The sequence below is a fragment of the Aythya fuligula genome, chromosome 2, assembly GCF_009819795.1.
Source record: "Aythya fuligula isolate bAytFul2 chromosome 2, bAytFul2.pri, whole genome shotgun sequence".
Classification (NCBI taxonomy): Eukaryota; Metazoa; Chordata; class Aves; order Anseriformes; family Anatidae; genus Aythya; species Aythya fuligula.
In genome coordinates, this window is record NC_045560.1 from 105,590,341 (window position 1) to 105,615,989 (window position 25,649).

General features: G+C 37.5%; 1 protein-coding gene across 7 annotated transcripts in view; it reads left to right on the plus strand.

Annotated features, from left to right (window-relative positions):
• The window catches only part of PIEZO2 (piezo type mechanosensitive ion channel component 2), a 347,735-nt gene that overhangs the window by 249,302 nt on the left and 72,784 nt on the right, over positions 1-25,649 (plus strand). For 3 of the 7 annotated variants that reach the window (XM_032182550.1, XM_032182547.1, XM_032182553.1), the window contains 11 exons: positions 2,862-2,996; positions 4,597-4,635; positions 6,507-6,645; positions 7,121-7,260; positions 9,222-9,458; positions 12,060-12,183; positions 13,816-14,057; positions 14,732-14,880; positions 15,646-15,819; positions 18,505-18,546; positions 22,687-22,919. In XM_032182550.1, coding sequence (XP_032038441.1) covers positions 2,862-2,996; positions 4,597-4,635; positions 6,507-6,645; positions 7,121-7,260; positions 9,222-9,458; positions 12,060-12,183; positions 13,816-14,057; positions 14,732-14,880; positions 15,646-15,819; positions 18,505-18,546; positions 22,687-22,919 — 1,654 coding nt within the window. Of the gene's footprint in view, positions 1-2,861; positions 2,997-4,596; positions 4,636-6,506; positions 6,646-7,120; positions 7,261-9,221; positions 9,459-12,059; positions 12,184-13,815; positions 14,058-14,731; positions 14,881-15,645; positions 15,820-18,504; positions 18,547-22,304; positions 22,338-22,686; positions 22,920-25,649 lie in introns of all 7 variants that reach the window. The other 4 variants (XM_032182552.1, XM_032182554.1, XM_032182549.1 and 1 more) reach the window with 3 other exon arrangements.

Consider the following 25,649-nt stretch of genomic DNA (forward strand, 5'->3'; position numbering starts at 1 on the left):
AAGCACTGGTGTACTCAGCAGGAGTGGTTTTATGAAGCTGAATAGGGGTGATTTCATGCAGCAGGGCTTTATAGCTGTATGGTTGAGAATTTTGCACAATAAATTAACTAATAGTGGTGGAGGCTGAGAAGAAAGACAGCAGAATGTGGTAATTCTTTGAATTTTGTAGTTCAAAATTTGTTAAATAGGAATGTTGAACCCCACTAGAGCATTTTTCATTTCTTGTTAGAATCAAGTCTCCATACTTGATGTTACAGAAATTTTGCCCACAAGAAAGTAAGTTCTTTGAAGCAGTGTTTAAAGTATAGGTAGTTTACCTTTAATCCTTACCATTCCTACTAGTTTTGAAATAAACATCCAGGCATTAATGGACAGCAGAGTGAAATAGCTGTTATTATTCAATAATATTCATTCTATGGCCTTGCATACCTTTTTCTGATGTTCTGAATGCTTATTATTTCCATCAGAGCCAAAAACCTAAAGAACACATCAAGTCTTGGAATGAGACAGGAGACCAGAAAACTAAGGAAGTAAAGATGTCAAATATTAATGAACTAAAAAGTCAGATTGAAGTCTAAAGGTTCCAGATTAGAAACCAGGCAAAGGCAGAAAGCAGAGTAGCTTCGGTTGTGGCAGCTTCTCCCTGATGGTATCCCAGGGGCCGGTGAGTCCTGCTGAGCAACACCTTGATGGAGATGCTCAGTTTTCACATGTAGCCTACTGGCTCTAGAGCACCCCCTTTCTCCCTTTAGCAGCACATTTGAGCTTCATCTTCTTACTAGTATGAACAGCAGATGATCCTGCTACTTGGTGAGGGCTCAGCTGTGAAGTTCAGGATTGCAAGGAGAAGAGGGATAGTGCAGGGATAGTGCATCTGTAAGAGCCTGGAGAGGAGCTGTAACCCAGCACAGTTTTTGTACGCTCACCTCTGTCTCCTGTTTGATGCTGTTCTATAAACACAACCATGTTCACTCTATTTGAGATGCCCCCATACTCCTGCTGGGTCATGAAATTAAAATGGAGTTAAGGCTGGCGCATTAGCAATCCTACTTCTGGTGGTAATAGATCCTGTCAAAGGTGAAGAAATAGAGCATGTGCATCGTAGAGAATCATAGAATTACCAAACAAACTAGGTTGGAAGGGACCTCAGGAGATCATCTGGTCCTATGGCATGTGAGAGCAGGGCCTCAGATTAAGTTGTCCAAGGGCCTATCAAGCTAAATCTTGGATTTTTCCAGCAAAGACATCCTGTGCCAGTGATTAGCTATTCTCACAGTGATTTTTTTTCTTATCCAAAAAAACATTTTACTGAAACTAACTGTGCCCATAGCTTCTTGTCCTATAATCATGCCTGCTTGTGAGGACAGTACCTCTGTCTTCTCTAAAACTGCCTTGTATGTATTGGAAGGCAGCAATAAATAAATACATAAATAAACAAGGAACAACTCCTGCATCCTTCAGCTTCTCCAGCCCTATGATCATTCTGACAACTCTCTGCTGTACCCTCCCTAGATTTTGTCTGTCTTAAACTGGGGAGAACTAGAACTGGGCACGGTATTGCAGGTATGGTTTGACACTTGACAAGTAGATTGGACTGAGCAGCCTAGGACATGGCCATCATTGCTGCTGTCATTCACTGCTGGCTCACGTTCAGCTTGCTGTGCACTAGAACCCTCTGGACGTATTCACCTGAGCAGCTCCCCACCAACTCTGCTCATAGCCTTTACTGCTGCATTCTGTTCCAGATGAAGGACTTTATCTTTGTTAAGCCTGTGCATTTTTGGTTGGGACATTCTTTTAGCCTGTCTGTGTGGTTGCCCATTTGCCTCATCCCTCAGTTCAGTGTCATAAACTTTGTTTGGGTGCATTCAACCCCATGATATAATCCAGGTAGTTTTGAAGATAGCATATAGTACCAGGCCTAACATCAGTCCCTGAGGAACTGCACTTATGATTGACTACCATTTTGTTTTTGATCTGTTAATCACCCCACCTCAAGCACGACAGTCTAGCCAGTTCTCTACCCGTTCTCTATACACCTTGTCCAATCAGTATTTTACCAGCTTGTCAGCAAGGATGCTGTGGTACACTGTGTTAAACAACTTGATAAAATCAAGATAGCTGACATCAGCTGCTCTCCCTTCATCCACTGAGCAAGTTGTTTCAGCTTAAAAAACAGTCAGGTTCGTCAAGCATGCTTTACTCTTGGTAAATCCACGTTGGCTTTTTCCAGTCATTTTTTTGTCCTTCATGTGAACATGAGTACACACACAAATATTTCTAGTTCAACACAGAAGAAAGACTAGACAAACCTCAATGGATGACCGTTACTGACTACCTTGTTATGTATTGAGGCATGGATTTTTATGTAAGGTTAGACTTCAAATATTGTTACTTATGCTGATAGGGTTTTGACCTTTCTTTTCAATTCTTCAGCTGTTTAATGAAGCAGAATTGTCTTTTCACATATATATGCAGTTGGGAAGATTTAATTTTCTTTCAATTCACTGCTCATAAAATCAAACTTTTGTGTCTATGGTATGACTGTATACTAAAGTAATAAAAATTGGAAATCAGTGTGATTCTGGTGTCTTGTAACTAACAGGAAGCATCATGGCATTGATGGACTAGCAGTTATAGAAAAGCCCTGTCAACATTTATGAAAATGTTATCTCAGTCAAAGTCGATATGATAATCGATACAATAATACGATACGTTTAATACGATAGAGTGCTTTAAACACTAAAAGGTATTTCAAGGACATATTTCAGAGAGGGAGCATTAATTAGGGGAAAATTTAAATTCCTCTTATGAGATTTTTATCTAGACTAGTAACTAGTGCTGTCATTTGTGTTGCTTAGCAGATACCTGATGAAGAAGAGAAATCTGATAGCAGAGAGGATGACAAAGAAATAGCCTGCAGCCCAATTCCAATGACAGCGGAGAGAAGACGCAGTCTGTGGTATGCAAGCCACTATACAACTGATGAGAGAAAAGTAAGGCTGAAGTGGGAAGGGTCTCTGCATTAAATGTCTTTAAAACCATCACTCAATTTTATGACAGTTACTTTGAAATTAATGGAAGCAGTATTAAATAGTAGGAAGAACTGAATGTGTGTTTATAGAACTAAGATACAATACCAAGTCTGTGTGGCAGAGTAGGAAATTTATTTTGAAAAAAATAATAAAGCTAAGACAGGAGCCAGCGTAAGGACATAAAAGAACATGCTCCTTGCTTTTGGCTTCTGCATTTTAGAAATTTAGAGCAAATCTTTTGGCATCAGGTCACTATCTTTATTCAAAACAGCTAGAAAGTCTGCCAGGGAACTAAATCCTGATGTAAAGTTCTGATCTGCCTTGTTACCTTGTTGCTAATTACCACAGTCAGTAAAGAGGAACCACCAGTTTATCTTCCTTCAGGTGTACTGGTGCCCTTGCTGGATGTCTGTAGGGAAGACAGTTGCTGGGAAATCTCCAGGAAAGGATCAGCTTTCTGTCATCAGTCCTCACCAGCTACAATGTAAAATTTCATTTAACGAGTTGCAGTCGAATTTGTGATTTATAAATACTCCATTGAGCCACATATACTTAAGCTCCTCCAAACTCCATTATAATAGTAACAATGGTAAATGAGCTAGCAAACAAATGGACTGAACCTACTCTATCAAACAACAACAATAACAATCAGTTACTACTGTAGGTTCTTACATTTAGCAATCTCAATTTTTCCGTGGAAATTTTCATTTTTCAACATAGTATCTTCAACAGCTATTACAGAAAAGCTAGAGAAGTCATGCATTGAAAATACTTCCTAAAAATCTTTGTGGACAAACACAAAGTAAGCAATAAAATGGTACAGAAATAGGAGTTTGGGACTTCTAACAGAATTTTAAAAGCACAGTTTTGTTTCCCCTATGAATCACATATCTCTAGAAACATTTCTCACTGACTTGAGTGGAAAATATTTTGGAAAGACAAAACTGGTGGATATAGCTTTTGATGCTTTAGTGCGCTTTCTTGACATAGCACATTGCAGGTGTTACTTCATATTCTGGTGTTCACTCAGCATTTAATCATTCAGCCTTGGTTAAAGCCAATATTTTTTGTTCAGTGAAAAATATTTCTACTTAATGAAAAGAATATTGCTAGCAGTTATAAGTATCACATTTTATATTAGTATAAACATTTCATCAGAAGTAGTTTTATAATTACAGTAATTCTAATGATCTTTTAAAACTTAGTTTTTAAGCACTGGATCATTAGAAAGACATTAGAAAGCAGTTAATCAGTATAATGTCATACTGATTAATTCTTTGAGCTAATACCTAAAATTTAAGGCAACAGTCTCAGTTTTGGTTCAGAATTCACAGGAACATACAGTAACATTACGTCAATGCTTACGGTACACTAAATATAATTTTATGAAGCATCGTGTACAATTCTGCTGGCTTTTTAAGAATTCTTTCTGAATTTCTTAATGCAAATATGCAAAAGTCAGCAAATATGCATGCCTGTATTCAACAACAACAACAAAAAAATTCTTATTAATGCTTGAGCCATGCTTCTTTAATAATTTGTCTTGCATTGCTTTTTGCAGCTTCTGTCAATGACCCAAGATGAATACAAGCCATCGGATGTTAGTATACTACTAGTCTTTGTAATTTTGTCATTCTTTTTAACATGTAAATACAGATCTCACTGATATAGGCAATACAAGCTTAGCTGACATTTTAAAAACTTCTGTGTTTTGTTTAGTCTGTTTTTTGCCATGTAACCTTGATTGTCTTAAATATAATTATCTTTCTCTTCCTTAACAATTACGCTGAGAAACTGCTAATTAGCCTTACAATTGAAATTACTTGAAATTCACTTGAAATTACACTACTTGTAGTAGTACCAACTGGCAAACGATCTTTGTTATTTCATTGGGTTTAAATAAGATCTCAAAATATGCTTTCTAATGCAAACCATCTTTAAACTTGATTTAGCTTCTTTGCTCTATTTTTTTTTCCTTCATTCATGTTGAAATGCTGAGGCTTTTAAAGAGTGACTGACAACACATGAGTTTAATTTACAGATTACAGAAAAATAGAATCCCTGCTTGAGCTGACAGCAAATGATTGATTTATTTTGACTGCTATAGATCCTGTAACAAACCTGAATGCAGAAACATCCCCGCCATTCAGCATACTCAGAAGAATGGGGATGCAGATGAACTCTGAGAGCAGTTATAACCAAATCTTAATGTGCTGCTTCATATACCTAACCCAGATACTGTTCTGAAAGAGAGAGACTGAATCAGTCCACAACATTCCTGTGCATAGTTTCTGCAGGCAAAATAACAGTTCTATCTCTCAGCCTAAACACATGTCAGTCTTTAGCACATACTGCTCTCAGTAACCCATTGCATGTGAATTCCTGCCAATACAAGAGATATTTATGATTGTGGTTGCTGGAACACCAATCCAAACAAGCACAAGTGCTGAAATTTAGTTCACAAAAAGAAAACCATGTGAGAGTGTTGAATTAGTACTAAGAAGTAGGCTAAATGCTGAATCAATAACAATAATTAACATAACTGTTTTTATTAACTGCAGTTAATGTATTTCTCTCCAGAAATAATTTAAAATTGAAAGCCATTTATAAACACTATTGTCATAACCACTATAAATAATCAGATAGGTATTCTTAATTTTAAGTCTGAAAATGTAAGTCTGAAAAATTAAAGTCTGAAAATTTAAATTTAAGTCTGAAAATCTCAATGTATTTGCTTGCCTAAGAAGGAGGGTGACTTTGTGGTTATAGCTTTAACCTAAAGCCAGGGGATCGTGATGCTTTCCCAGGCTGTCTGTAAAAAGCTAGCTTGACCTGGGAAAGTCAGGGTGTCAGAACATGAACTCAAGAGTTATTGTTTGTGCACTAAGCCATGTAGTTGGCCTCAGTCTTCCCCAGCTGTGCATGTGTTAATATAATCCACTTTCACATTGTTTTTTCTTTCCATAATTTTATAAGTAGGAGAGGCCAAGAGCATGCAAATAGTCATTTACCATAGCTCGGCTGACTGGAATAACATGATCACTTTTGCTTGTGTGTCCACACTTCTGTGCATTTTCAGACTGCTTGTATGTACACTGAAATGTCTAATGCAACGTGAAATTTATGGAATTTGAAAAAAACAAAAACAAAACCACACTTTTTTTAAGGAGATACTTACTGTTCTAAGATGCAGAATTATTTTATAGTTTGTTAAAAACTTCACTGAAATCAGTTTGTAAATCTCCTGATATTGCATGAAAAGTTACCCAAAAATTATTTTGAAAGCTGTTATGTACTAGTTTTGCATGCAACACGACTATAACTATCAGTTTATTTGGAAAGAGCCAACTACAGTTACTCGTTCAGCTCCTTTACCATTGGCAATCCATGGTAAAGCAAAGCACAGAAATAGGAGTCTCACACTTGTAAAAGCTGCCCTAAAAGCAGTGCCTCTCTCCCATCTTCTGGTAGGTTCTGCTGGTAACAGTGAATGGGAACCCTTCTGACTATCACACCATCCACCCCACACTGCCATTAGAAAATGGTCCAGCCAAAGCAGACCTGTACTCAACACCACAGTACAAATGGGAGCCTTCGGATGACATGTCAGGTAGTGAAAAGCATTACGTGGGAATTACCCTTAGTTCTATATTTTCTTTTTCTGTATCTCAGTTTACTGCCTCTTGCATTTATTTTTTGTTTTAGTAAGCTCCCTGGCTTGTTGAAGTTTAAACAATTGCTATCACCTTACAATGATGGCTTACCACTTGGCAGTTTCATGAACAAGGCTGTAGACATATACTAACTAAAATACTTTCCCTCTTTGCAAACCAACACAGTGACTGCAGGTTTTGTGTTGCTTTACTGTGCTCAAATGTTTTTTTGTTTGTTTGGTTGGCTGGTTGGTTTTTGGTTTTGGGTTTGTTAGTTTGTTTGGCTCCCATCTTGAGCTTGCTAAGGATATAGAAGTAGCTATTAGAGTGATTACAAGTGAAATCACTCCAGGGTTACTCACCTGGAGAAAGTGCATACAGTAGTCTTAGGGCCAGTATGAACTGCAAATAAGAATTTCTTTTTCTACTTAGAAAAGGAAGAGGAGGAAGGAGAAGAAGAAGAAGAAGAAGTTACTCAGGAGGAAAAAGAAGATGTTAAATTGCATGCCCTTGTCTCTGTGTTCCAATTTATCATGAAACAAAGTTACATATGTGCTCTGATAGCTATGATGGTAAGTATTGGCAACAAAAGAATAATGCTGTTGATTTTACAAATAGATGTGTCTTCTCAGTGTTTTCCTGAGAGTAATTTCATCTGTTGGTTTTCAGTAAGTGTTTGCATCATGCCTAGAATATGTTGATATAGTGTCTGCAGTTTAGGTTATTGATGAATAATTCCCAGACTAGTTATAGATCTATCAATAGGGCAACATGAAGGGTTCTGGATAAAACATCACATTTCCAGGACTGAGAAAGAAAGCAATTGGGGCTGAGGTTTTTTTTTGTGATTCCAAAGGTTCTCTATAAGCAGTATCGTCATGCTGTTGCTCCACTCAGATTGAAGTGTGCATCTGGTACTCTCTGAGATAAAAGATCTGGAAAGCCTGGTTTCCTTTATGGATACAGAATGGTCTCAAGGAAAATACAACTTTTTGACAAACATGATTTTGCTATTGTTTTACTTACCACCCTTATTTCTTCTTTCAATGTTGTTGTTTGCTTTTAAGCCCAATTGATGCAAGTATCTTGAACTGTAGCAAATTTTCTTAGTAATTAGCTCTCTGTCTATATTACCAATGCAAGCTTTGGTTTTACTGTTTTGGAAATGTTTCCACTCTGATGAAATTAACCATAAAGTTTCTTGGCTGAATTTTGTGTTAAAAATGATAAAATAAATTAGTTTGGATACTTTTTGTTTGCATATAGTTTCACACCTTATTTACTGTCCTTTGACAGGAAAAGCAGACTCCTTGTGCAGAATCTGGATCTGGCTTCATGTATTCTAAAACATTAACAAGTAGTTGTTTTCATATTGCCACAATGTCCCCTTCCCCTTCCCCTTCCCCTTCCCCTTCCCCTTCCCCTTCCCCTTCCCCTTCCCCTTCCCCTTCCCCTTCCCCTTCCCCTTCCCCTTCCCCTTCCCCTTCCCCTTCCCCTTCCCTAGTAGTTTAGCAGTACTAGCTTTTTCTATTTGTGATATAACTCTATTTCCTATGATTCGACCCAAATTCATTTATGAATTCCGTTATGGTATAATCTGATGAAAGTTCCACTTACTCCATAGCCAAGGATTCCTCAGTGTAAGTTACATTCTGTTATGTGAAGAAAGAAGTAGCATATTAGTGTTTTTCACATACTCTTACAAAACATTATTTCCAAGGCGGATGGATTAGTCTGACTGATGTATTCTTAATGTTTCATATTTTTTAATTTAAATTGAAAGGGAAATTAAAATATGTTGACAGTTATTCCCCAGTTATACCAGCATATAGCTGAATTTAGTCCTAAATCAATAACAGTGTTAGCAAAAAAAAAAAAAACAAAAGCACTTAAAAAAATCCTTTCCCCCAGTTCTTTACTAGAGTAGTTTTCAGTAACTGATTTCTGCAAACTATTTAAAACATTATCTAGTTGTAAGTATAGGAGGCAATCCAACATGGTTAGTGTAGACTAGCTATTTTTCAGTCTAGCTGTGTAAATACCTTAGCTTTCCATCTTAAATTGTTTCTATAAAAGCTAGAACAGTATGGAGCCAGCATAATTTTATGTCTGTCAAGGGCTTTGAATGTAAGCAGGTATCAAATATGTTTTGCTATTGCTATGCTGATTTCTTTGTTGCTAGTTTTGCAAGAAGGTCCTCTGTGCCCTAAAGTTAACCTGGATTTTCCATCTCTGTTTATTTGGTGTAATGAAAAGCAGTGAGCCTGGTCACAAACCTTACCAGTGTGCAGTTAATGTACAAAGAAGGATTTGCCCCCCAGCTGTGGACTTCTTAAGAATCCATTTTCAGCATGTTTTTGAAGGGGTTTTACAGTAGCTAGCCCAATAGCTGATTAATATGGATGCAAGCCTCATGACAATGAAAACGTGCGCTAAGCAGAGACGCATAAGTTAAGTGTAACTGGCTGTATGCCACAACATTGTTCCTGAATGAATCCTTGGACATTTTTTCCCTCTTTTTTCTTTTCATAAGGCATGGAGTATCACATATCACAGCTGGTTGACTTTTGTGCTATTGATCTGGTCTTGTACACTGTGGATGATTCGTGACCGAAGGAAATATGCCATGATCACTTCACCATTCATGGTTTTCTATGCAAATCTACTGCTAACATTGCAGTATATATGGAGTATTGAGCTCAAGAATGATGAGCTTCCTCAAGTATCGGGTTTTTTAGAAAGAAAGGAACCTGGGGAGTTGGCATCAAAGGTAAGTGTTACAAACCACTGAGATTTTTTTATGAAAACACAGAATAAATATGTTGTGACAGAAAATGTGAATCACTTTACATTTAAGAATCCTCAGTATTTGATATAACCACGTTTGGTAGCAGTTATACAATAAAGGATAAGTAGTTTAAAAATGCTTTTGAGAAATTTGCTTCTTACTCATAAAGCTAATACCAAAACAAATGTTTCAGACATATTTATAGGTTCTCTTGACAATTCTGTAGAGAACACATAGTAGATAGAAATGTTGGCTTTATAAAATGGGTCGAAAATAGATGTGATTAGATTTGTTAGATAAATGTTTATCCTCTTAAGTCTTGCCTCTTGTACCTTTGTCTCACCTACTTCAGAACCCTTCAGCATAAGTATTGCACATGGATGTTTCTGGCTTTCAAAAACATAAACCCAGACCTATGTAGTCACTGGCACACCCACTGTTTGTAGTGGGAAACAAAGCAAGGGCTATATGAAGATCTGAAAAAGAAGTAAACTCAGTACTTGTGGGTGGTTAAATTGACACTCATAGTTCTAGTGCCTTTATTTACCATGGCATTTTGTTGTATTCGGTCACCCATGCTATGTCAGGTCTGTCTTTGAACGTGATGGCAACTGGAATTGTGGTATCATTGCAGTTACCAGTATTACTCACACCTTTAGGATTTGTCACAAGTAGCAGTACGTCTGCCACTGAAGTTGGAATCCATTTCATGTCAGTAACAAGAGTTTGTTGACCTCACTGCATGATAGATTTTTTTCAAAGATATCTTGAAAGCACTACAAAATGCAACGTGTTTGGCAGAAGTGCTACTGGGGGAGGGAATGGGCATAATTAGGAAGTTTTTTCATAGAATACCCAAGAGGGGCATCTCAGAGAGTACAGATAGTTGGCACTGCTTCCCTTGAGATAAGTGAATTACTTCCCCTATGCCTCCTAGTTACCATTCACAGTGATTCTGCAAGTGAATTCCCTTGTTGGCAGTGCCTTTGGACAACCATTTGTTGGTCTTTAATGCATTTGAAAATTAGCAAAAACTGTATGATTTCACCTGTAAAGGTAGAAATAGTTAAGTAAGAGAGCTAAAAGCTCAATGAATTCTATAGATTCAATGACTTTGTGAATCTCTCAAGGAGTTTTAATGATCTTAGTATGTCAGCCCCTTTGACATAGTTTCTTATTAGCTATATAATCAAGTATCTTACATAAAACTAGCTGGTGTCAGGAAAGGAAACCATTGTGCATGTATGATGATTTGGCCACACCCCAAAAAATAATAGAAAATGCCTACTGCTTTTTTTTTAGGCTGAATATAATGCACTCAGCAAATCTCACAAAACCACAGAATGTTTGAGGTTGGAAGGGACCTCTATAAGGGACCTTGTAAATGAAGCAGTGAGGTGGAGCAAGTCATGGCAGAGTAATCTGTACTTTACAACATCAAACATTTGTGTCTCAAAAATCAGAGCTCCAGCAGTTTATCTGGAGGAAGAACAGTGACAATTCACACAGGCTGAGGACCTGCTTCAGCTCAGTGTTAGCCACAGTGCCAGAGAAAGCAGCTATTGCTAGCGTGGGACTTTACCTGTCTCCCATGAAGTACTTGCATATTAGATGAAAAACAGGAGAGCTCTACTTTATGCTACTGACCTTGTCATTTTGTTGCATACAAACTAGTTGGCTTTTACATGTTTCCTGCCTGAGATTTTATTCTTATATCTTATAAGGTAGTGAAATAAGCCCTTGTTCTGCACCACTATAGAAACTTTGCAAAATGTAAATATAAAATCAAGAATTTGATAGGTAATGTGCCATTTCCTGAATTTTGGCTGTATCTAAGTATTGAAAGTTGTTGAATTCAGCTTTTTTTCAAAACAAAAAAAAATGCACTCTTCATTAAAGAGATGTATTTATTTCTAAGGTATCCTTCTTTTGTGGAGTTATCAACTTCAATCTCTTCCAAGAATTAAAAGCCATCTCATATGCAAGGCACTTTCAGTTGGCTATGTCTTTTGTAACTTCAAGACACACAAAGAATTTTTTTTAATTTTTAAATTAATTACTCTTAAGCACTGAAAGTACCAAAACTCCTAAATCTCTTGCTTTACCAAACCTATTGACAATACACTTACCTGCCAGTGCTTCTTCAGAAAGAGGAAATGAACAAAAATGGGCAGATGGAGATTATGTCAGGCAATATATAAAGAGAAGGTCCTTAAACTTAAAGACGGGAATTAAAAACTGAATAGAATAAGGTAGAATAGAACTGTATAAGGTAGAGTAGAATAGAACTGTATAAGAAAAGATGCAGAGTGAAAAGTTAATAGAAAAGTGCAAATCATAAAACCATAACACCATCCAGGTTGGATGAAATGAATTTGTGTTTAATGCAGGGTGTTTCCTAAATAACAGTGTTTCCTAAATGACAATTTCCACAAAGGTGCACTTTGACATTTATGACATTATTTCTATTTTCCAGTAGACGGAAAAAACAAAAGCATGCAAAATTTATGAAGACATGTTTGCAGTAGCAGGATATAGGTTTTACAATTAGTTTGTTGTTTTCATTTTGATTTTTGTTTGCAGATCCTTTTCACGATTACTTTCTGGCTACTGCTTAGGCAACACCTCACTGAGCAAAAAGCACTTCAGCTGAAAGAAGCTACTTTATCTGAGGTCAAAGTCAGAAGTGAAGAAGATGAAGAAAAAGGTAAAGCCATGTCCAATTTATTAGAGTCCTTCAGTCACAATAGAAGTTTCAGTTATTGTGTTTCCTAATGCAGAAATTAATTAGCAAGATATGTACTAAGGAAGATATTACAAAACTATGTGCGACTGTCTCTCAGTGGTTATAAAAACAAAACAGCTTTGAACTTTAGAAAATCCAAACAAATGAAAATTCTCTTTACTGTTGAACTGCAAATTATGAAAGATACATGAAATGACTTGTTTGAAAAATGCCATGGAACTTTTTTAAGAATCAGTTTATTCCCATGTCCCAAACTCAAACTAGCAGATGAGTTGCTGTGGGAGTTTAACCACAAGAGGAGAAAAGTTTCCAGAGGAAAAATCAGTTATTAATTTCCTTGCAAGTTGTTGTGCTTGTCCATAAAGATTTGTACAAAAAAAAAAAAAAAAAAAAAAAAAAAAAAAAAACAGAAGTTAAACTACTGATTTCAGTGGGAGAATAAGCATGTATATTTTCAGTGTGGGGGCTCATGCAACCAAAAGCATACCTGAGAGCCAAGCTGACAGCTGCATTTTTGGCTAATCCAACAGCTCAGTGACCTGTTCCCTCTTTTGCTACTGGGCACATCTTCTCCCAAATATTTGTTGCCCTTTTCTGTCTCTCTGGATTCTGATCTGAATCAGCTCAATTCACTGAAATGGTAGAAAGCCAGACTGTAATCTAGTTTCCTGTTTGATTAACTACAGTGTTTGGCTCAGTAAAGCATCTGGTCAGTGTCAGAGCTGGACACTGCAAGGATTTGAAAGGCAAGAACAAAGAAGGAGTCTGAGGAAAGGACTGTGAGTGGAAGAAAAGGAGTGGGCAATACTGGTGAAGTCTCAATATTGTTCTCAATGTGAAGAAAAACATTACAGCTGCATGCTGTGAACTTGACAAGCTCTGTTACCTGGGTATGTGTACCTGGTACATGTGTACCTGTTCTCAGGGGAACACCTACCCTGCCATCCACAAGCCTCTCAAGGTGAATAACTGGGGAATCCTGACCTCCACGTAAGGCAAAAGCAGTTGGTCTTTTCTGCAGTCATTTAGGTACAGGAGAAGAAGCTGGAAAAGTGGTAGTTTCTTTGAAAAAATGTTAGCGGAGCATTTATATTTTTTAAGCTTGTTTGATTTTGTGTTAAAGTTTTCTCTCGCTTGTGGTTTTTTGGAGGAAACCACAGTATTCTCTTAAGGACATTCATCCCTTTAAACTCAAAAAGAGAGATTTTCTGGTGGTGCTAGTGGTTTCTTTGTTTTCCAGTTTAAAAGATTCTTGCCTGGGAGTAAGGTTAGTCCCATGGATAGTATTTTGTCTGTTATCTGTTATACAGTCCTTGGGCTCCAATTTTCCACTACAGCTACCTGTGTATCACAAAGTGAAGAGTGGCGTTTGGCCATAGAGCAATATACCGTATAGCTCTAGGAGCAAGTTGAGGCTCATATAAAGTTAAAATTCTTTGCTCTGGAAGCATGACAGTGATTCACAAATACAGTCTTTTGTTGTTAATAGTGTCTTTAAGTTTCTGTTTTGTGTGCAGAGATTCTACTTTCCATCCATTTTGATTCTTACTAAAGTCCCCAAAATAGAGGTCAAATGTAACTCTGTACTTGCAGAAGAGGAGTTGCAAGAGGGAGAAGTGGCAGAAGAAGAAGAGGAGGAGGAGGAGGAGGAAGATGATGATGAGGATGAACAGGATATTATGAAAGTTCTGGGGAAGCTGGTGATGGCTATGTTCATCAAGTACTGGATTTACGTCTGTGGGGGCATGTTCTTCTTTGTCAGCTTTGAGGGTAGAATTGTCATGTACAAAATCATCTATATGGTACTGTTCCTGTTCTGTGTGGCCCTCTACCAGGTAAGTGAGGACTGTTTTAACTGAATTTTGTCCTTGAATACAGTGTTTCATACCTTTAACTTGGTGGTAAAGTAGCTTGGTTGGAATTTGTAAACAGTGTATTTGGTTTTTAGTTAGATACAACATAATAGTAATAAGATCATTTGAATGGGTTGATTAAGACATTCTCATTTGATTTTGGTCATAATGACAGGCAAAGCGCACAAAAATTAGATGCTATTAGATAATATATATGATACACTTTGCCTGTGGGACTCCACCCCACATGACTGAAAACTGTGGAAACTGTATGGGAAAGATTTGGACCTTGCACATCCTACACAACCACTGGTTTTAGTGACTGTCCACACAGCTTCCACAGCCATGGAGCATGCAGTCCCTCTCCTCCTGCACTTTCTTCACCTAATGTTGATGAAACTGAGTGACTGAAGCTGCCCTTGGCTTTTATGTTTGCGGCCATGTCCCAAAAGACACTTTTGCATGGAAGTCTGTGCTTGGGTGCATACGTACCAGGAGTAAAAACTTTATCACAAGGATTTGTGTCTGCAGTTTACTTCAGGCCAGCTAGGAAGAGTAATATTCTTAGCCTTTGTTTTCCAGTACAGCTTTGTCAATACTTTTATCAGTGTCTTTGCCTTGAGCTTCTTTTAAATTCCTTAGTGTGTGATTTTCAGGTGCACTATGAATGGTGGAGAAAGATTTTAAAGTACTTTTGGATGTCAGTGGTTGTTTACACGATGTTGGTACTTATCTTCATCTATACATACCAGTTTGAGTCTTTCCCTGGGTTGTGGAAGAACATGACAGGCCTGGATGAAAGCAAGTAAGTGGTTTTATTTATTTATTTATTTTTCCATTGGACTTTTGAGTTTGATGTGCTCTGAGAGCACTCTTCCTTCTTGTAGTGGAAAAACTTCATGAGACCATTCCCAGACATAGTTGACTAAGCACTCAGCTCTGAAGCTGTAGGTTTACTGGTGTAGCAACAGAGATGAGAAAGGGCATGACAAGGGCTCAGAGGGTCATATTTTTCCCTATCTGCTGTCAAGTCCTTCCCAGTATTAGCAGTACAGCACCTATACTTTTCCTTCTTTGACCATAGGAGCAAGATCTGGGGATAGCCTAAGGGTAGATTTACAGGATGTCTGGTGCTGATGAAGATGGACTAGCATTCCTGCTAATGAGGAGGGCTGTGTTTCTTCCTCCTCATGATGTATAGGGCGTTCCTCAACAGGAGTTTACATGAGAAATTAAATGCAATATGAGTCGATCTTCAGTGCAGTACTTTCAGCCAGAGACAACCCATCTGGTTCCTGAAAAGAGGGTTGTGGCAGGGCTGGTACATTTGGCTCTGTACATTTAAAGTATCTTTCTACATTACTAAGGCCAAATACAAGACATATACATTGTAAAACTTTCTGGTTTAGAAGAATTTAAAGATGTAAAAACACAGAACAAGTACCAACCCTTGTTTCCCTTTGCTAATGATATGTAATAATGTCTCATGACAAGGAAAAGATTTTGGTGTGAAAAGATGACTTAGTGGTTTTTTTTGTCTTTTTTTTTTTTTTTTTTTTTTTTTTTCCAGACTAGAAGACCTTGGTTTAAAAAGGTTTTCTGTGGCTGAGCTATTCACACGCATCTTTATCCCCACCTCCTTCTTACTGGCGTGTATCTTACATCTTCACTATTTCCATGACCGTTTCCTCCAGCTCACTGATTTAAAAGCTGTAACCAGCAAACAAGACAACACTATTTACAGGTAAAGAAATAAGTAAATGGAGCTATCTGTATGAAAATGCTGTTTCTGACTGTCTTGTAGTGCTCACTTTTCAAATGATGTTATTTACTTCTGTTATAATGACCTGGTTTAAAAACAAAGGAGAAAAAACAATCAGTATCCCTTAACATCCAGAACCATGCTAAACAAGCCACAACCAAAGTATCGTTCTTCCACTACTTTCCAATACTTGTAGAAGGTGGTGTTTTTTTGTTTGTTTGTTTGCTTGCTTTCCTTCATTTGGTGCTACATTTTCAAAGGTACTGATGATATTTAGGTATTTATCTCGCTAGTCATTTTCACTTTTACTGTGGGGTAGATTCCTAATTTCTGTGTGCCATTTTGTAAGTCCTGTCAGTAACAAATAATGAAACTTAATTTGCGTAACTTCTGTTTTTCAATGTCTATTTTGAAGGCCAAATGGAGATCGAGAGATCTTTGGCAAGTACCACATACACATTGGATAGTTAGGCCCTTTTGTAAAGTTGAACTTCATAAATGGAAATATCTCAAACCTGTGGTCACTCTTTAGGGTTCTGGTCCTTGGCTATGCTTGCTCTTTGAGACATTCAGCATATCTCATCAAGAACTTCACTGTAATTTTTTCATGATTTTGGGACCTCACCTTCTTCACGCTTTTACTGTGTTCAGCTCTTAAACGTTCTCCTACATAAAAACAAATCTGTCCTGTTTCTGTATTTACATAAGCTGATAAAAACAAAGCCAAATATTTGCTAAAAACAAAACAAATTAAATTTGACAAAATTTCCTAACAATGTTGTGGCTTAACTTTTAAAATGCCTGTTTGTATAATACTTTTTTCTTTTTGTTTTACTTGAATTGCTACATCCCATGGTAAATTCAAGGGTCCTTTCAGAAATTCTGTGAGCACTTTCTTTGCCCACAGAAGACTTTGTGTGCAGCAGCAGATGCAAATTAACATCTCTGAACTGGGCAGCCAAGCCCTAATACCTGAACCCACATAGATGTCTGAGCAGAAACAGTGGTTGTTCCTGGGTTGTGGCATTTGGGGAAATATACTACAGTTTGAGGTAACTGCACAAGCTCTTTCGTAGCCTAAACACTTTGCACTACGCTGACTAACATAGAAACAGATGCCAGCTCCCAACTAGTGTGATCCAGTAGGCATAAAATGGAAAAAAAATCCCTGAGACAATCCCAGTGACTTTGGTCTCATGGTACAACGCTCCTTGCCTTTGAAACCACTATTTGAAAATCTATTATACATGGAAGATAGTAAAATATTAGCTACTACTCTCCAAATGCTGGTGTGAAGAAAATCACTGTAATTAAAATCACATCATTCTGGGAGGATGGAACACTAATACTAAAGACACAATGTTTTCAACGTCTTGCCGAGAGTGCGCACACACACACACACACACACACACAAAAAAAAAAAAGATTAGTATCAGAAAATAAGGTTGTAGGATGTGGATTTTTTTCTGTAATCAGTGACATTTTTGCCAGGAGTAAGTATCCTTGAGACAGCTGAAAGCAGACATCTGCTGTTGCAACAGGTCTTTTAGGACATTTCTTAAGCAAAGTGGCAAGTGAAAAGGATTCTGTGATAATATAAGCTTTTTTGTCTGGCTAATATAATGTTTTTTTGTTTTTTGTTTTTGTTTTTTTGTTTGTTTGTTTTTTGTTAAGTCTAAATGTAATACAAGATTGTATGGAACTTTCAGATAAATAGCTAGATATTTTTAACTCTTAAATGCAGCTAATGTGCTACATTTGCCATTTTGCAGTATTTCAAAGTCACAGTTACCATGTATATCATTTCTGTTCTGCAGAATATATACTGAGGATCAGCAGACTTTAAAATTCAAACCTCCAGGATAGGACAGGGTAGGAACTGCACTGACATTTGTACTGATGATGCATAAAGCTGGATAAGATTGAGCACAACAAGCTACAGTTCAACAGTCAAATAGAAAAAAAGTTGCAGGCAAAACTAAAACAGACTAAAGACTCATATGTCTAAAATTTCAGTTGTCCCTTTTGCTTTGAAAACACTAGCTTTCACTCAACTGCTAGTTTACCTTTCAAGATTACTTTTATGCTGCTTCTGTTACAACAGAAAAAAATAAAGAAAATGATCTTTAATTTTCAGTAAGAAGACAGAACTCAGTCCTTTTAACAGCAAACATAATAAACCAACCACAACAAGTATGAGCTAGTCATGAGACTAATAGAGAAAGCAGCTTCAGCTCCTCCATCTATCCCTGAGCTGAAATGTAGGGTTATGGTATTATGTTTGTGTCTAACTGAAGACTCATGTTAAGGTTGCTGAGACTGTTCATGCATTAAGATAAGGAAGGAATATATCTATTTTTAAAAAATGTCCACAATAATGTTACTTGAAGCTGCACTCTCATTTTGTGGTCTATGTAAAGTACCTGCAGTTCTAACTGAAGTTACATACAATCTAAATGTCTAAGTATTATTGGATTTACAAGCTTTCTAGACTTTTCACTGCATGGTGTGCATTAAGCTTTCAGGGTGTGTTTTGTTATGACAATATGTCTCTTGGTAGACAGGAAAGTGCATTCATTCCTATTTAACAGTTTCCTTTTCTCTCTCTCTAATTCATTTTCCACTGTCATTTCATGCATTCTTATACTTTCATCTCCCACCTCATAGCCATGCCAAAGTCAATGGCCGTGTTTATCTAATAATAAATAGGTGGGTACCTCAAACTTTCCTTTCCTTTAAAAAGATATGCCGTAACTTGTTTGTTACTTCTTAATTGCGTTACAGCAAAATATGTTCTTGCTGCACTGTACTGTAAAATAAATAGGGAGAAAATGTTGTTCAGGTATTGTAGTCTTGTAAAGTTGGTGAAGCAGTTAATACATCTCTCCTGCATATTTCTATGTTGTGAGTTCATCTCCCAGTTGGGATTCTTCTCTTAAATTTTGCCCATGTCTCAATACAGGAATAATTGATGCTATTTGTAATTGGCTGCAGACAATAGACTTGGTTGAGGAGGCTCGTTTACCTACCCTTTGTCTGTGCATGGAATGATGCATGCCTGCATGCACACACATTTGCTTGCATGAACACATCCCTGACTACCTCACAAGCTCTTAAGAAAGTGATTTTTTTGGGGTCGAGTCATTTAAATGTACAATGTGTATTTATTTTCAAGAAAAATATGAGTTTGTACTCATATACATCCCATTCACTAAAACCATTGCACACTACAGCTGTTAATTTGTAGACAAAGTTGGGTGCTACAGGATCCAAACTGTGAAATTCCATGTTGTCTTCATAGCCATCTCTTTATATATGGCATCTTGAAAACAGTTCCATAAAGGAGATTTCTTCCAAAATATTTAGCTGGAATAAGCATGGACTTTTGTATAATCAGCTCTGAGAATAGAAGGACTTGTCACTGGCCTGAAGGAAACCCATTTGACAAGATGGGTTGGGAATGGTGAGGGCAGGTGGCTTGGCAAGGGCCAGCAAGCCGAGAACTGAGGGGCACGGCCAGAAGTCAAGGCTGGGCTCTCACCTGGGGGGATTTAGCAATGCAAGGGTGAAGGTCAGGTCTGAAGATGGTCATAAAGGTCAGCCACAGTCCAGTGAGCTCCCAGCAAGTCCACAGCAATGAGGCAAATGTGAGGTGAAGGTGGGGGGTCAGTCTGTGTGGCAGGCTTATGGTCAGGGAAGTACCAGAGTGGGCACTGACACATCTACAATGGCAGGACCCCCAGCATGAAGGCAGCTTTCCAAGGAAGGAGAGGGGAATCCCTGTGCTGAGGCTTTCTTGCACATCCCCCAGCATGTATCAGCTCAGCACATTATCAGCCATCCAGCCCTGGGAGCATGCAGACAAAACCCCGGCAAGGGGGAAGAAAGCACTTGGGGTCCTGCTGTACCATTAAAGTTATGGATGGCACTGTGTACTCAGTTTGAACCATGCATGACATATTCAAGAGATGGCATGCTGATGTTCTGTGGAGCAGGAAGCTTTCTGTTGTGAAGGCTGTGCATGACAGATAACCCTAGAGATGATTTTCAGCAAGTAAATCTCAAGCAATTCATAAACCGATTACAAGAAAATAATCAAAGGTAAAAGATACTTCATAATGCGTCCAATAATTTGTTATCAATTTCTCTCCTGCTTTAGCAAATTAATAAACAGATGAATATTAGGACTTCAGCAAGGACCTGGGGCACATGCCTGATTTTAATGCCATTGAAATTGCTTTGATGCCTAAAATTAGATGTACTAGTATACCTTTCTTTATTGATACCCTGTTTAGTGAACTTGAGGGTAAAAAATGTTCACAGTTGAAAGCATTAGTGGTTGTACCTTCAAGATTGTCTTATTATTTAGTTATGTGTCTTCCTAAGTATCAAGCACAATACCTTTGTGTTATTTTGGATAATTTCCCACCAGTATATACTTTCCAGCTTAGTTGGAACACCTGACTAGCTGTGATGCCTGTACAGATAGCTTATTGGAGATGTTCTAAACTTCTGCAGTTTTTTTACACTGATTTCTCAGTGTCATCTATTATGTGATGTCATGTGATCTTATAATTAAAAAATAAATAAAAGAGGAGCAACAACTCTAGGAATAAATGAGAAGGTCTGGGAAGAAAGGTTCCAACTAGACTAACTCTTTAAATAGTGGACTGGGCTTTTTATCTAGCCTTTGATCTCCTGAGCACACAGTCCTGTGCCTGTGCCTACTGATGTCAATAGGACTAGATACTGACGTACTGGAAATTAAACTCATACTGAAGCTTTATGCTTTTTATTGTATGTACCCTCCTTTATAACCCCATCACCTCCTGGATATGAATGGGAGTTATATGGCGAAGAGAAAGATTAGTCCTCCCACACTAAATTCTGTAGGATTCCTGTTTTTGTTTTGTTTCCAGTTTACACTGAGGTAAGTCAGTAAGTTCTTAATTTACACCACTGTGAATGTAGATTTTTTTTTCATCACAAAAGACAGTTATGATATTATCTCTTTAAAATCAATGCAATTGCACCTGTACAAAACCCGTCTAGTTATAGAGATACTTTCATTTCATTGGGCATTGCCTTTAAAATGGGCTTTGATGATTTATATTAGTTGAGGATCTCCATAGCATTCAAACTGAACCAAAAATTCATTCTCTCTTCTTTATATTTATATTACCCTCCTGATGGTGCATTATTACAGTTTTAGATAAATATGCAAAGTTAGATTATATCATGTTAAGGAATATTATTTTTAATCATTTTATTGAGATTTGAATATCCTTTCAGTATATACAGTGGGTTATCTATGAAAATGAAATATGTTGGCCTTATTTTCAGCAGATGAAACTACTGAATATATTGTTTAAAATACGAGATTCTGAGATTCATAGCCTAATGATGAGTGGTTTTAGTAAACATTTTCATGGTTGGATTTATTCAGTGAAATTTTGGGGACCTTGACTGTTTTGTTAAGCTTCTATCCATCAGCTATCTTTTCTGTATTTTTTGGCAATTAGTATGATGTTACTTTTTAAGCATTGTTTAGTCAAATTTCTGTATCTGTTCCCTCATTTGAACCACCAAAATTTCCAAATTAAAGAAAACCAAATATTAGAAAAATACATCTGCTTGTTTGACTTTCTCATTAACTGCTTAGCCTATACTCTTATTTTTTTTAATTATCAGGTGTTTAAATCTAGATTTTAGTTTCTTGAACCATAAAAATCCTTGTTAAAATTGGCAGAATTTACTGTCTAAATGGTCATATGCCTGATTTTCACATCATGAAAAATGAAGCCCCAAGACAGTAGGATAGCATATTAAATTTACTTGTAGTTCTTCAGGAACAGTCTAACAGATGTTTAAAAATATACTGAGTATAGTAATTTCAATAGCATAGCTAACATTAAGTTACCTGATCATAAAGATAGTCACTTGCCAAGGAGATTTTATTGCAAGAAGTCCTATTCAGAGGGACTATTTATGGCACTAAACTCTAAAGGTGGGTTTTATGCTAATATGGGAGTTGAGTCCCAGCAGCACAACTGAGGGGAAAAAAATCGAAATCAAAAAGTTTCATCTGAAATTTTTCTTTTTTTTTTTTTTGAAAAAGCAAAAGAAATGCTGGATAAGCCTCAGAATAATTGGCACCATGGCAATACAGAAATATAATTTTTTGTGTTAAATGAGTTGCATCTCCATTTTTGTAGTCTGAAAATTACTAAGAGACTAAGTATGAGATAGTTATAAATTAACTGCTGTGCTGCAGTTCCCTGTTTCTTTATAGAAGCACCCTGTGAATATCATGATGGCATGCTCTTGGCATCAGAAAGCTTCTGCAGATGGAGTAGGAGAATGCTTTATTACTTGTGATGTAGCATGACATATTCGTCAATGACCTTCTTCTGTAACCCCTCTGTTCTCATCTCCCTTTTTCTTTCTGTTCCAATTACTTTGAGCAGCCTCAAGAAAAAATTACCAAACCAACAAAATGAGTAAGTCCCCTGTGAAGTCATGAAATGTTTGCTCTTAAACAATGTCATTTCATGCTTCTACATCTTAAACTCTGACCATTTTCTCCAGTGGGGAAAATGTCAAGTTTAAGTGTCAATACCACTCATTACTAACTAACCATTAGTATCTGAGTGAGAAGTAGTTACTAATACATTCCAACTCAATTTGCAGTGTGTGTTTGGAGAAAGTACCAGAATCATTAGCTTTTCCACTTCTAAGGCATTTTCCATGAAAAAAAAAAATATATTTTTTTTTTCTAGTTATACATCTTGAAAAAGATTGCAATGTCATTACCGTTAAGTTTGCTGACATATCACTATTTACCAACAGACTGGTGCACCAAGATGGAAGCCTGCCTGACATAACTATGATGAATTTAACTGCCAGCAGTGAAAAGGAAGAGGATAAAATGCTGAAAGAGGCTGGTGAGAAAAGAATGGAAGAGCCAGATGGGGAGGGAGGGAAAGGGAGGGCAGAAAAAGGAAAAGAAGAAGAAGAGAAGGATGATGACAAGGAAGATGATGATGATGAAGACAGTGAGTCAGAGGAAGAAGAAACTACAGGTAAGCTCTGCAGATTAAGAATTTTGCTTTCCTCAGCCTTAGGTAACAGTGGTAGCAGATGGCTCATTCTTGGCCATCTCTGCTCACTTCAATTATCACATTTTTCTTCTAATTTTACATAGGGTCTTTGCCAAAGCAGCCTGAACTGAGCAGATGGCTACTTGTCAATTATTCAACAGGCTGCAGGTTTTTCTAAGGAAAATCATACTATTTCTGTAGGATGCTAGGAGAATGAAAACAACAACAGCAACCAAAACCTTTTTTTAAAGAGTGATTTTTTCTCGGTATTCTGGGTTGGGTTAATACCCCAAACCTTGCAAACACCTTTAGAGTGAAATCTCTTTAAGATAAAAAAAATACACATACATTTTTAATCTCTGATACTTTATGCTTTCAAGGCATTTGAATTCAGAAGTTCGAAATGGCTTTACTTCATTATTCATGTGCACATTAGTGTCATATTTTTCACTTCTGAATATGGAATGTGTAATTGATGCCAGATGAACATAAAAATGCTTAAGGGCAGACATGGGTAGTGCTGATGTTGTCATTCTTGATGTTGCTAGTATGAACTCCTAGCTTGAATTATTTCCAAAACTCTGTTAGGAATATGAGCCATGAGTGAAAACCAGGGAGAGGCATTTCAAACACCCAAGGAAACTTTACCGTCCAGAAATAGCCTTACCACAGATTTTGTTGTTTGTGTCAATACTTATAGGACTGTGACACATAAATAGAGACAGGGTCTTTGTCAAGGAAGAATGGCAGTGTGTTTAGCTTAGCTGCCCCATGGGAGCTCAGCAGCAACTATTTCTCTTTCCTGGCTGGGACATCTTCCCTCACAAAGATGTTCATAGGACATGGAAACCTTTCTTGGACAGCTCTCATGTGGTCTCCAAGGAGTGATAAGTTTGTTTGTTGTGTGCTGGCCATCCCCACATACCAGAAGGGCTGAGGATGGGGGTCATCTGTTGAAGGTTACCCTGTGTAAACATGCAAACAGGGAAGTGGGGAGCTTCAGCATTCTCCCTAGCCCCGCCCCCCCCCCCCCCCCCCCCCCCCCCCCTCGCACTGTAGTCAGTGGGGCTTGGCAATAGCATGAGATGCTACTTGCCAGTGTGTGATCCATCCTTAATCTGCACATGCATTTATTTCTACCAGAGAGTTACATCACTGTTAGATGACCATGGCCATATGTCTGATTTTTATCATTATTTTAATATGTTCATGTGTGCAGACTTTGTTGTACAGTGATGTACAATTTTTCAATGGTGGAATCAGACTGTATCTTATCCTCTGTGCATGTGGTGTTTTGACATGCTAGACAGCGCTCATTAAAAGACCTCCTCTGCCCTGCTCCACTTCACTGGCACTGTCTGGAGATACCTTGCATGGTGGTAATGCTACAAATTGAAATAAATGCAATGAAAAAATGAGAGAGGACATCTATAATTCTAATTCTCTAAATACTTAAATGCACTCATCATGCTCATAAAATCACACATGTAGGATTAGAGTTCTCTTGCTAGCTTAATTTGTCAAGTTTAATTACATAATCATGCACGTACATCACTCGGTGTTTTTATTAGGATTTTCTAAGTTGTGCTTGGGGAAAAGGACAGGAAAAAAAAAGTATAATTTGGAATTTGCATGTCAGGTATTTTTAAAATCAGCTTTTTTTCCACAAGTGTGCATGTGTTTTCTCACATAAATATGTGCAGAGTAACCATCTTGGTTTGCTTTATAAGCAAAATAATTGGATGAAATATTTGCATACACAAGCTGGTAACTCTTTAATGTTTTTACCAGATTAAACAGTGACATGTTTTGGCCCCATTTTGAAATGTTTCCATCTCTGTTATTAGCTGTAAAAGTGTTCTTACAGTATGCAAAATCCTTCCTAATCTCCAAAATGCTTCTGAAACCTCTAGTACAGTGTGAAGTCGTTATATGTAGGAGACTGATGGAACAGTTTTCTAGCCAGTCCATAAGCAAAGAGAACACTGTTCAGTATATGTATTACTACATATTCATATGTAATAGACATTTCTTGTTTCCACATGTTTGGTCATGGGGGTATTATTTGGGAGGATGGCTTTTGTAGTAAAACATTGTCTGTGAAGGGGATACATTCACCCAGTTGCAGGATCTCAACTTGCTAGAGCTCCCTTTTCAACTGAGAGAAATATTCAACTAGACTGCAATTTACCTTACCTGTTTTAGATATCTATCTTGGGATGCCACAAATCACGCACTGGGAAGGTGTGCTTTCTCAAGGCAGTTTAGTTGACTGACATACAGCAGCTATAATATAGTTGTCTAAAGCCATGTGACAAGAACACTTGCCATAGTGTGCCTGAATTTCTCCCAGGCTGGCTGAAAAGCTTTCTGAATAATATTCTGTGCTTTCTGAAAACAGGCTGTGTCTGTATCTTCCAAATGTTAGATAAAATCCTATTCTTTCTGACCTGGATAAGGGCCAGGTCTGGAGAGTCCTAGAGCTAGTCACTTTGTGGTAATCCCTAAGCTTATGTCCAAAGACACTGGCAGAAAATGGGGCCCAAGCAGGGCTTTGCTACAGAGAAATAAAAGCAGAATTGGCAAGGGAAGCCACCACCAGCACTTGGTAGTGGGGAAGGCTTTCAGTGAATGTGGGTCAGAAGGGAAAACACCATAGCTGAATGGACCTCAACCATGTTTTATCTTAGCTAACAAATGAACCATACCTTT